A 13,455-nucleotide genomic window follows, 5' to 3' on the forward strand; every position below is an offset into this window, starting at 1 on the left:
GGCGGGATTCGGTAACTCGTAACAGCTCAATTAGAAACAACTTCGTTTCATGAACCGCTTAATGAATCTTCATCAAACTTCTGTAGCATCGTTATGGGCCAGTATCCAAAATTTGTCAAAACGCTCGGCTCCAGGTATTAGAGGATCTGGAGAAAAGTCGCAGATTTCAAATCACTTGCCCCGGACCGATGTAGGTTCAAGCCTCACTCTGGGCAATGAATTCTTTATATATTTTATGGGAGATAGTTTGTTCAACCCAGCTGCCCGGAGGCGCGCCTGGAGCCTTTCTTCGCATTCAATCCTGGAAAGCGCCATAAGACACTTTGAAGCTTGAAAGCTATATTCAGAGACGGAAAATATAAACAAACAAAAGCAATTTCATAACACATCGTGTTCTTGTTTTTAAAACCAGATGTAGAAAAAAAGGAAACAAAAAGGAATAACTGTTTTGAAAAATGCATTTATAAAGAATATCAAATATTTGCAACTCATTGAAAAAATAGTGCATTGTACAAGTAAATTTTTATCAAAAATAACTTTACATTCAGTATAAAACACACATGAATGCAAGTAAACATTAATTCAAAAATATATTCAAAATGCCTGATGTGCAGACTGATCATGGTCTGCACAGGTTGGAAAGGCAGAATAGGTTGCCGCTAGCAGGCTAAGAGCTAAGCATAATAAATTTATAACATACGAGAGAATAACTAAACAGACATATAACTTGTGAAAGTAATGATCAAGAAAGATCCAATAATGCTGCTTAATGTAAACCACACATTTCAAACTTAATTTGAATCAAATGAATAACAACCAAATTAGCGATAAGGACAGGTAGTTTAGCACTGCATTTTTGTATATTTCACCCAGGTGGCTGCACAGAACACATGTTAACTCAAATATTTAATATAACACAGTGACTGACAAAAACAAAATCACACAGTTATGATGTTCTGGCAAAACATGATCATTACATACAAATGCAGCTTTATGTTTTGCATATAAACATGTTTTATATATTGGATAGCATACACGTGTAAAATATTCATAATAACAGCATTTAATGCCTACATGTATGTACCTTTTATATTTTCAACGCAATTAATATACATTTATAATCGTTTCAGTGTAAAAATTCATTTTATTAAATATATAGAATCAAGACGAGGCGATGAAATGCTGCTTTGTAGTTAGTTTAAGATAAATATTTAGGCAGTTTTGTCTTTTTCAAACATCTAACGCTTTTTTTGAGTCCAATTCTCTTCCTTCAAGCAGCAACATATGAACAACAATGCATAAACTAAATATATAATATCACGCACGACTTGTCCGAGAGATCAATCTACTTTATCTGTAAAAACCGGACAACAAATAAATATCATATTGGTATGTTCATACATGTATATCAACAGTGTTAGGGAATCCTGTTTACCAAAAATGTAACATCATTTAGTTTCCGTAAATAAAACAGGCATTAAGTAACGTCCGTAGGACCTTTCGACTTGACAGATTTTCACATTATTACCCTATGCACGTGTTCCTACCCAACTCGGTTGAACAAACCCATCTAACGAACACTCTTCAGCATTTATTTGCTAGGTTGACTGGACCAGTCAGTACTCATTCACAGCTGATATCATGTAAAGTTTCCTTTTATCTCGGCATTTCATTTCACACATACATCTTCTAAGTAATCCTACTTTGTTCATATGACTGTGTAATTGTTCATTATTCATATGACTGTGTAATAACACATCTACATGTATTTGTTTAACATCATAAATGTATCAAACTAGTTTATTCGGAGCATGTCTTCAGTCTGTTCGAATCTTACAAGCTGTACTTCACCTCAAACATCACCTAAAATATAAAAAGTTGTAAAACAAGTGAATGAAGTATTGCCATGCAATAAAAAGTCCCCTACTGGAAGGCATGCACCTAATTTTCTCTACTGCAGTATAACAAAATGAACTGATATCTCTCAATGATGTATAAACAATATGTTGTAACGACTGCGCGGATGCGCAGGCTGGTCTGAATCCATGCTGGTCACAAACCCACTATGTTGGTTTTCTCATGGCACGCCTCATTTCAAAGTTACTTTAAAAGCAGTTTACCTTCGATCTAACCATTTGCTTTGAGTACTACTACAACGGATGGTATCTGTGATACTTGGAATGAAATCCAATGTTATTCTGAGGGTTGTATACTGTCATCTGTTGCTTCATCTGAAATTAGACAGGTATAGCCGCTTTTGAAAACAAAACTGAACTGAACAAATATTTAAACGAATTTGAGAAAAGGTGCAGTTGGCCTTAACAACTTAAAAATCTTTAAAAATGTTTAACAGGAATTACACTGAAAATATGTGAGTCATTTTTTCCAGTTTTTTTAACTTTAGTGTGTAATGCATCAGAACAAAATGGAAGAGCTGATTACAAGTAGGGCTGTGACGATTTCAACATTTTTTAAACCAGTTAATCTTTTTATGAAATCGAACCAAACCAGTGAATCAGCCGCCATATTTAAAATGCTGTTTTCTTTCTGACAATTGTATCCAAGTATTTCCAGCAGCTGATTACATAAGGAACTTATGAAATTATCCTTTGCACACAATGTGATAATTAAGAAGTCATATTTTGGTGTATTTTATTTATACATATCGCGACAGGCAAATCCCAGACTATTGACTATAATCAATGTTTTAGCGGAAATATACCGTGGGTCTGTTTGCTAGTCAAAGAAATGTATAAAGTACAATTTGTGATGTTTATTGTCTGAAAGCGATTAGAGGTTTTGCAAAATTGAAACTGGTTTCACCTAGTAATTGAATCGGATCCGATTAACTGAGTAATCATCCTAGTCCTAATTACAAGACTACTTCAAAGATACACCAAACGGATACTCCTGTGAAAATGTGTCAAGTGGAGGCCGAATGATTTCAGTCACAATGTCTTTTATCAAATCGTCATGGAGAACATATGCCCCGCCCGGGGATCAAACTCGTGACTCCCAAGATAGGTAGATTTGTGCTCTCCCTATTGAGGTAATAGTGGGCTGCACCAGCAAGTAGATACAACATTGTTCACATGAGTTGATGACAGATTATTTTCCATTTAAATTTCATCTATGCTTTAATATTACATCTGACCTGCAGTGTATGTACAGCCTTCTGTTTAATTGAGTTCATAAAATCTTTAATCTTCCTTACTGCTACTGCTAGCTTTGCAAAGGCAATATCGGCCACACCATATGATTCAATGAGAATATGATGTTTTTCAGGAACACCTGAATAGATTCCTTCATTTTGATGAAGAACCTGAAAATCAACATTCAAAAACAATATGTAAAATATATATTTTTGTAACCTAGAACAAAATATGCAGATATGAAGCATTCCTAAAATATAATTATTCAGACATCAGGTTGCTCTATATTGATATTAAATACATGTAACTTAGCCACTTCCGTACAGTGAAAAGTCATTTACTAGAACTAAGAAGAACAAGTAAGTCGAGCCTAATTTACAGCTGTTATTACCCTCAAAAGACAATAGGTAATTGTAGATATATCAATCAAGTTGAATTTCATATCCAGTTCTTACCTACTTTAAGTAATGTCCTCTAGCAGAATCTGATTTCCAGTGTTTCTCAATCTAATGCCTGTAACTAGAATGTGACATACAGTTTTTACAAATTTAATGCCTTCTTACAACATTTGACATACATATTTATACGGACCTAATGCCCTTCAGTTGAACAGTCTTATTTGATATCCAGTTCTTACCGATTTCGTGCTCTTGAGTTGAATCTGACATCCCGATTCATGCTGTATATGTTTAAGTATATTGCTGATAAGCCCGTGTAGCCTTTCAGAGTAATTTACCTAGAAATAGAAACAAAGGCATAAACTAGAGATGCTTTTGAGAAAAGCCCACGTCTCCGACAATTGCTTAATCATCTAAATAATAAGTCAGTCTTTATATGAGCCGTGCCATGAGAAAACCAAGTCTGGTCAGGATCCATGCTGTTCGCTAACAGTTTCTCTAATTGCAATAGACTTTGAAAGTGAACAGCATGGATCCTGACCAGACTGCGCGGATGCGCAGGCTGGTCTGGATCCATGCTGGTTGCAAACCCATTATGTTGGTTTTCTCGTGACGCGGCTCATTTTATTGGTGCGCTTTTACCTCACATATGCATGGGCTTTCCTGACACCAAAAGGACGCCCTTACATGTAGTAGTATAGGCACTGGTTTAGGGGTAAAACTGGCAAGAAAGAGTGTTTTCGTTAAATCAAGGGCTATACGGTAATTCTGCAGTGCCTAGGCCGATTTTGCTAGTTATTGAACTTGGCCGATCACTTATTGGCTGACACATTTTGTTTAAGTTTGGTGAAGATCTGATGAGCAATGTTCAACTTAGAGTGTGGACAAGCTTTGTGACAGACAGACACACAGACTGGAGTAAATCAATATGTCTCCCACACCACTGTGTGGGGGGAGACATAATTAGCCTAAGACACAGAATAATTTCAGACATGACGTCTTTAACATCAATATGTTAACACTAATCACTACATTCTACTAGTTTTAACCTACTACAAAAGCACATATTTTCACTGGGTCAAAATTTCATGAATTTGAAATTTTGAGTGTGTTCGCAAGTTTTTATATTGGCGAATTTGTAAAACATGGTATCATACTTGAGTTAAGTTGCATGATAATATGCAGTGACAAGTTGCCGTTCCTTTCATTACGATTCCTTGGTCCCGTTCAATTCCCTTTCGAAAATGTTTCCTAATATCTCGCAATTATAGGTAAATGTTTGCAAACAACAAGTGTATCAAAATAACTTACCCATGGGTATTTTTCTTCTGGTATATGTATTTTCACTGCAAGTTTACATCCTATGTTGTGATGTAACTCCAGCATTTCAGTGTTCCTATCTACACCCCAAGGAAACACTGCCACACAGTCTACAAAATATAAAATATTGCATTTAAATCATCGAGTTAATTCTGGCATACGTTAACAAATAATACTTGAAAAATTACATTCCAGATATTTAACAAGAGGTGCAAAGAGGCCATACAGTGTTTGGTGAAACTCCATCAGCAATTCATTAAAAAAATCAATTCATTAAAAAAATCAATTCATTAAAAAAATCAAGTTTTTCTATGCATTAAAATAATTTTTTTCTACATTTTGCTGTGACACCGAAAAAATCAAGAGCTGTCAGTGGACAGCGCGCTCAACTATTCTCAGTGCTTGATAGTATAATATAAGCAATGGGTAAAACTTTAACATTAACACAATAAGCATAATTATTCTAAGTCGAAATGGGGCCATAATTCAGTCAAAATGCTTGATAAGAGTTGCCTCCTCCTTTATACAGACTGGGGTCATAATGGTAAACAAGTATGTAAAATATGAAAGCAATATCTCAATGGACTTTGAAAATATTTGGGGTGGTACACAAACTTTAAAATTTATTCTAAGTCGAAAAGGGGCCATAATTCAGGCAAAATGCTTGATAGAGTTGCCTCCTCCTTTTTACAGACTGGAGTCATGATGGTAAACAAGTATGCAAAATATGAAAGCAATGTCTCAATGGACTTTGAAAATATTTGGGGTAGTACGCAAACTTTAACATTTGTGCGACGCTCACGCGGATACCAGGGCGAGTAGGATAGCTCCCCTATTCTTCGAATAGTCGAGCTAAAAATACATAACATTAGAACAAACTTCATGATACAAAGTTTAAAGGGACCAAGCAGAACCATTACAATGACCCAATCAGACCAAGTTAAATGAAGATCCAGCCAGCAGTTATCAGGAAAAGTCTCTTAAAGGCGTTTTTCTATTTTCTGCTCTTGGAAGCGACCCCTAGAAGAGCTAAAACACCACCACTGAATAAATTTGAGAGAGGGCCTTAAAAAATTACAATGACGCTACAAACCAAGTTTGATGAAGGTATATTTTAGCGTTTTATGAGAAGAAGTTTAAATATTTAAATATATTTCAATTCTTAGCTAAAAAAGGGTCTAAGAAACCCATTTGAAAACATCTGGATGGACCTTATAATGATGCTAATGCTACAGACCAAGTCTAATGAAAGATCAATCGATGAAATCATTAAAGGCATTTGTATTTATAATGAAAACGGCCCCTGAAAGTGGCCAAGCGGCTGAGTGCCTGCATTTGAAAAGAACTGGCACCTTATAATGATGCCCCCAACCAAGTTTGATGAGGATCCATCAAGCAGTACAGTAAACAAGAGGACCATGATGGTCCTGAATCGCTCACCTCTTCCCACATGACCCAGTTTTGAGTATGACGTCATTATTTGACATAGTGACCTAGTTTTTGAGCTCATGTGACCCAGTTTTGAACTTGACCTAGATATCATCAAGATAAAAATTCTGACCAATTTTCATAAAGATCCATTGAAAAATATGGTCTCTACAGAGGTCACAAGGTTTTTCTATTATTTGACCTATTGACCTAGTTTTCGAAGGTACGTGACCCTGTTTTAAACTTTACCTAGATATCATCAATGTGAACATTCTCACTAATTTTCATGAAGATCTCATGAAAAATATGGCCTCTAGAGAGGTCACAAGGTTTTTCTATTTTTATACTACTGGCCTAGTTTTTGACCGCATGTGACCCAGTTTCGAAACTGACCTAGATATCATCAAGGTGAACATTCAGATCAATTTTCATGAAGATCCATTGAAAAATACGGCCTCTAGAGAGGTCAAAAGATTTTAATATTTTAGACTACTGACCTAGTTTTTGACCGCAATGACCCAGTTTCAAACTTGACCTAGATATCATCAAGATGAACATTCAGACCAACTTTCATACAGATCCATGAAAAGTATGGCCTCTAGAGAGGTCACAAGGTTTTTTATTATTTGACCTACTGACCTAGTTTTTTAAGGCACGTGACCCAGTTTCAAACTTGACCTAGATATCACCAAGGTGAACATTCTGACCAATTTTAATGGAAATCCATTCACAAGTATGGCCTCTAGAGAGGTCACAAGGTTTTTCTATTTTTAGACCTGCCGACTTAGTTTTTGTCCGCACATGACCCTGTTTCAAACTTGACCTAGATATCATCAAGATGAACATTCAGACCAATTTTCATACAGATCCCATGAAAAATATGGCCTTTAGAGAGGTCTCAAGGTTTTTCTATTATTTGACCTACTGACCTAGTTTTTGATGGCACGTGATCCACTTTCAAACTTGACCTAGATATCATCAAGATGAACATTCAGACCAACTTTCATACAGATCCCATGAAAAATATAGCCTCTAGAGAGGTCACAAGGTTTTTCTATGATTTGACCTACTGACCTAGTTTTTGAAGACATGTGACCCTCATCAAGGTGAACATTCAGATCAATTTTCATGAAGATCCATTGAAAAATACGGCCTCTAGAGGTCAAAAGATTTTAACAATTTTAGACCTACTGACCTAGTTTTTGACCGCAGATGACCTACTTTCAAACTTGACCTAGATATCATCAAGGTGAACATTCTGACCAATTTTCATGAAGATCTCATGAAATATATGGCCTCTAGAGAGGTCACAAGGTTTTTCTATTTTTAGACCTACTGACCTAGTTTTTGACCGGACGTGACCCAGTTTCAAACCTGACCTAGATATCATCAAGATGAACATTCAGACCAACTTTCATACAGATCCCATGAAAAATATGGCCTTTAGAGAGGTCACAAGGTTTTTCTATTATTTGACCTACTGACCTAGTTTTTGATGGCACATGACCCAGTTTCAAATCTGACCTAGATATCATCAAGGTGAACGTTCTGACCAATTTTCATGAAGATCTTGTGAAATATATGGCCTCTAGAGAGGTCACAAGGTTTTTCTATTTTTAGACCTACTGACCTAGTTTTTGACCGCATGTGACCCAGTTTCGAAGCTGACCTAGATATCATCAAGATAAACATTCAGACCAACTTTCATACAGATCCCATGAAAAATATGGCCTTTAGAGAGGTCACAAGGTTTATCTATTATTTGACCTACTGACCTAGTTTTTGATGGCACCTGACCCAGTTTCGAACTTGACCTAGATATCATCAAGGTGAACGTTCTGACCAATTTTCATGAAGATCTTGTGAAATATATGGCCTCTAGAGAGGTCACAAGGTTTTTCTATTTTTAGACCTACTGACCTAGTTTTTGACGGCACGTGACCCAGTTTCGAACCTGACCTAGATATCATCAAGATGAACATTCTGACCAATTTTCATGAAGATCTTGTGAAATATATGGCCTCTAGAGAGGTCACAAGGTTTTTCTATTTTTAGACCTACTGACCTAGTTTTTAAAGGCACGTGACCCAGTTTCGAACTTGACCTAGATATCATCAAGATGAACATTCTGACCAACTTTCATAAAGATCCAATGAAAAATGTGACCTCTAGAGTGGTCACAAGCAAAAGTTTACGGACGGACGCACGCACGCACGGATGCACGGACGGACGGACGACGGACACCGCGCGATCACAAAAGCTCACCTTGTCACTTTGTGACAGGTGAGCTAAAAAGTTATTTAAATGTAGGATTTATTTATTTATTTTGTTGGATTTGACATCCCACCGACACATGATAGGTCATATGGCGACATTCAAGCTTTAATGGTGGAGGAAGACCCCAGGTGCTCCTTGGTGTATTATTTCATCGAGAGCGGGCACCTGGGTAGAACCACCGACCTTCCGTAAGCCAGCTGGATGGCTTCCTCTCATGAAGAAGTCAACGCCCCAAGTGAGGCTTGAACCCACATTTATGAGAGGCAAGCGATTTTAAGTCAGTCCCCTTAACCACTCGGCCACGGAGGAATTTCTATTTTTAGCACTAGTGATCCCCAAAATAGGCCAAGTCAAACAGTGTTACCAATGGACTATAGCATCCGCTCCTTTCATTAAACCAAACACCCACAACTTCTAAATTAAGACAACTGACGGAATATTAATGTACTTACTGTGATCTTTATGGAAGATATCTGTATTAAGACCAGTAGCAGGTATTGCAACTGCTTCTGAATTTATGATAGATGAATCCAAATCAGAACCAGGATCCACCGCATTCGAATCTGATGCAGTTTTGATTTTCCCATGTTTCTGAACAGAAGAGTCGCTGACTTCAGCATCTGATGTTGCCTCCTTTTGAACTTCAGGTACAGAAAAATCCAAATGATCACTGTCATTGTCTTTAATACCCGATAACTCCTGTGTATTCATAACAAGGGAAGTTTTGATATGTGAGGTTGGTACAATTATTTGAGACGTATTTCCGGTATCATTTGTACCTTCATCTGACCCTTCTCCTTTCTGACCTGTCCGTGTTGATAGATCATTACTAGAACTTTTACTGGTTTCAATACCTGGTGGGTCTTGTGTATTCATTGCATTTGAAAATTCAGTCTGTGACCTTGATACAATTAAATCAGAATTAGTTCCAATATCAGTTGTTGATGAAAGTTTAGGTATATTTGACAAAACTTCAGGTGATGTTTCATGCACCATTACATTTGATACTTCGCTTTGACTGGCACCTGCAGACAGATGAGATAAAGTACTGTCTATATTTGTAGACGTGCATTCCTGCATATTGCTATTAGATATTCCATTAAATTCCTTTGATATGTCTGGTTGGAATTTTGTTATATTATTACAGAATGTTTTATCTATCTTCGTTTTAGAGGATACATTTCCAATGATTGGTTCTAAAGTTATAATGCCACCATTTAACAGTGTAGACTCATTCATATTTATATTCAACTGTCGACTTTTGTTTGATTTGTCGAAGAATTCACATTTTGTACCATGATTCTCTGATGATAAAGATGCTTGCGTCTTCGTAACTGAATCCTCATGTATTATGACGGGTCTAGGCAATTCAGCAAAAACATTATCATGGTTTGACTGAATGTCCTGCGTGTCCATGTCTGATTTCTCGTTTTCGGTTGAGGACACCGGCAGTTCAGACTGAAGACAAGCTTTCTTTGGAGGAGTATATTCAGAAGTCTGTGTCGGTATATAGGGAGTTGCTATCAGCACGGAATGATAGTCTGAGTCCAGATTATATGCAATTTCCGTGTTCACTTGATCACTAGAACATTCCTTCTGTATTATGTAATCGTCCTCTGGATTTATTACGTGCACAAGACCGTTGGAGTCAACTTCACTCTCTTTAGTCATTTCAATATAGTGTTCCGTCTTTGCATCAGTGACATTTATATGTGATGCCCTACACTCGTCTACTTTTTCTCGCCCACAAAATACTGAAATTTAAGATGAAAGTCGGCTCTGGTACCTACTACAAGTGCATCAAACATTAAAGGTCCATACTACATTTCCTTAAAATATTGATACCACATTTACCTTTATGAATAGGAAATGTATACAATTTAATGTTTAGTTAAATCCTATTTCTAATTTCTGTTTTCTCTTATATTTGTCAAAAGTCTGCCATTGGTTGAAATATTAAAAAGTTTTGATGAACCCATTGTTTTCTTTTTATTACCTCCCTTTATGACTCTGGCAGTAAAAGTTCATGAGCAGTATTAAAAGTAGCACTTTTCTAACCATGTAATTATGCATAACCAAGATATAAATGTGTGACAGCTAAAATTCATACCATCCCGACTTCTGCCTGCGACAGCTGAAGAGGCTTTTTCGTAGTGGGAATTACTGTCCTTTTCACACGATTTTCTCTCTGCGGATCTTCTCCTTTCGTGTTTTTCTCTGAGTCTCCTCCTTTCATCTGTTTTCGATCTTTTTCTTCCATGTCTCCTTACACATTCACTCTAAATAAACCAGACTTGAAAAATAAAGTTCAGAGAATGAAACTTGAAAAATAAACGTTATGTGAATAAAAGTTGTTATAAATTAATTGAAGAAGGGAAATGCATTTTGAACTGTTAAACTGATCTTTATCACACTGTTGTTGTTCGAGATTTGCCTATTAAAGGTAAAACTGCAGTCAAATCTGCTGCTGAACATTTCGAGTTGATGTTCATGACAAAAACTGTAGCACGTTTACAATTAAAACTGTGTATGTTTAAAACTGTGGAGTAGAAGTGGTTCAGACACTGTGATCTGCAACTTGGACAGTTTATAATGAAAAACTTACTGAGGACTTTTTATCATTTCGCCTCTCGTTTTCTTGTAAACCTCGACAACCGCTACGTAAGTTTTCCCTTTTTGACCTAAAATGTAAATACATAACAATTAGTACATGCTCACATGGGCAGGTCAGTAGTTCTGTTTAGCTGTCTGCCCCTGATGTTAACTATTTTCCCGACTGGCACACGTGTTCTTCCTCCCACATAAAAGGTAGAAAGATGACAAATGAACTGAATTGAGACAAACTTGTAAGAGGAAATAATAATGATGAATATGAAGAAGATGCAACAACTTTGTTGTTAGGTAAACGTCTCACCAACACCATTTTGGTCAGATGGCAACCTTAGAATTTCCAGCTTTAAAGGTCCAATACTAAGGAAAGTGAACATTTTAATTTCTTTTAAAAAGCACAGAAACTATTTCATTTTATTGGAAAATGAAAGTTGGTATGTAGACATTCGAAATAAATCGCAGTATATGTACAATTATTTTTCTATGAAGTATGAAGAAAGTTAAAAAGACCTGGGGGGTCATTCTGTCGATTTATTGAAATTTCAACATAATACACATACATTTCTTTGAGTTCCAATGACCTTCTGTAAATTTTGACCTGCCAACCTTCATTATTTAATGTCTTGCAGAAGTCTATGCACTGGCTATGAAAAAAATTGCCAACTAACTTTCCCTTAGTAATGGACCTTTAAATGGCAGAGGAATGATCCAAGTGCCCCTCTGCAATATTTCATCACAGGCGGGCATGTGGGAACCACTGACCTTCTGTAAGCCAGATCTATGGTTTCATCACATAAAGAATTCAATGCCTCAAACAACCAAAGTGAGGCTATGACCTAGTTTTATAAAACCTTAAAACAAATGTAAAGTTTCAAATCAATATCTGCATTAGTTTTGGAAAATCCGTTAGATCTAGTAACTTGCATGCAAAACTTTAACCAGGATTTTCTAAGTCTAAAAGGGGGCAATATACAAGCTGGTAATTGACCTAGAAAAAAAAAGTTTCAAAACTATATAAACATAATAGCTATACATACTTGCATGCAAAACTTTAACCAAGGCGTGATGCTCACACCAACTCCAGGAAGAGTAGAATAGCTCAGAATATTCTTCGAATATTCAAGCTTTAAAACGTAAATAGGTACTTCTCAGATTTTCACTAACAATCAGCGTTCTAGTCTGTTAAAGCTGTAAATGACTTGATGATTGGAATGGAAATAAAGTTAATCAAAACAAACCTATATTCATGCTTTCTTTTTTCTGCCTGTTTCCTCAACTGGTCAATGCACACTTTGAATAAGTTCTGTTTTCGTCTACTATCCATTCTTTTCTGTAACATAATATATCTCATACAAATTGCCATGAAAACAAATGGATCTTAAATAAGTGCTGATATATTTAACAGTAGAGAAAACCATGAGCCGTGCATGGGAAAACCAATAGTGGTTGTGACCAGCAGACCGGACCAGCCTGGCATTCCGCGCAGTCTGTCAGGATCATGCTGTTCGCTAAAGCATAATTTTCCAATACCAATAGGCTTTAAAAGCGAAAAAGCATGGAGCCTGACTGACTGCGCGTATGCGCAGGTGGTTCCTAGGATCATGAGGTCGCACACGCCACTATGTTTGGTTTTCCCATGGCACGGCTCATGTCATAAATAGAACAAAGCCTTTAGAGGAAATTAAATGATTTGGACTCAGAACATTTAGATAAGAATTTTGAACAAGAGCTGTCTGTAAGACAGCACCCTCCACTATTCGGTGATTTGACAGTAAAATGAATATAATGTCTCAATAACAGACCTCTACTTTTAAAAGGAAGATACACCAAGGTGCATAATTCTGTCAAGAACACAAATCAGAGTTATGGGGATTGTTACCACACATGCAGATAAAAAAGATACATTTTAAGTTTCAAATCTTTATCATATACTGTATTAAAGTTATATCCAGAAAGCGAAGATTGCCAAAAAACATTTAGTATGAAAGGGGCATAATTCTGTCAAGAATACAATAAGAGTTATGGGGATTGTAACCTGGCACATGCAAATGATGATTATTAAAAAATATTTTTAATTTCATGTCATTATCTTTTAAAGTACATAAGATATGTCTATAAACAAAGCTTTTGAAAAAATTTAACATGAAAATAATTCAAAGTATAACAACTTTGTGACCTTGACCTTGGGTATAATGGGCCCAACCCCTGCACATACTTTGATTGTATGCTGGACAATGTTTATGTAAAGTTACAGTAAGATACAATGTAAT

At 36.3% G+C, this 13,455-nt stretch overlaps 1 protein-coding gene across 4 annotated transcripts in view; it reads right to left on the bottom strand.

Annotated features, from left to right (window-relative positions):
• Positions 1–382: 382 nt before the first annotated feature.
• LOC123541879 (uncharacterized) overlaps positions 383–13,455 on the bottom strand; it is a 40,184-nt gene continuing 27,111 nt past the window's right edge. For 3 of the 4 annotated variants that reach the window (XM_053532035.1, XM_053532036.1, XM_053532034.1), the window contains exons 14-22: positions 12,424–12,515; positions 11,181–11,256; positions 10,686–10,854; positions 9,028–10,329; positions 4,862–4,980; positions 3,790–3,888; positions 3,155–3,322; positions 2,121–2,231; positions 383–1,863 (exon numbers count right to left, since the gene is read on the bottom strand). In XM_053532035.1, the coding sequence (XP_053388010.1) occupies positions 2,151–2,231; positions 3,155–3,322; positions 3,790–3,888; positions 4,862–4,980; positions 9,028–10,329; positions 10,686–10,854; positions 11,181–11,256; positions 12,424–12,515 (2,106 nt within the window). In that variant the 3' untranslated portion in view covers positions 383–1,863; positions 2,121–2,150. The remainder of the gene's footprint in view (positions 1,864–2,120; positions 2,232–3,154; positions 3,323–3,789; positions 3,889–4,861; positions 4,981–9,027; positions 10,330–10,685; positions 10,855–11,180; positions 11,257–12,423; positions 12,516–13,455) is intronic. The other variant, XM_053532037.1, reaches the window with a different exon arrangement.

The sequence above is a fragment of the Mercenaria mercenaria genome, chromosome 19 (assembly GCF_021730395.1).
Source record: "Mercenaria mercenaria strain notata chromosome 19, MADL_Memer_1, whole genome shotgun sequence".
Classification (NCBI taxonomy): Eukaryota; Metazoa; Mollusca; class Bivalvia; order Venerida; family Veneridae; genus Mercenaria; species Mercenaria mercenaria.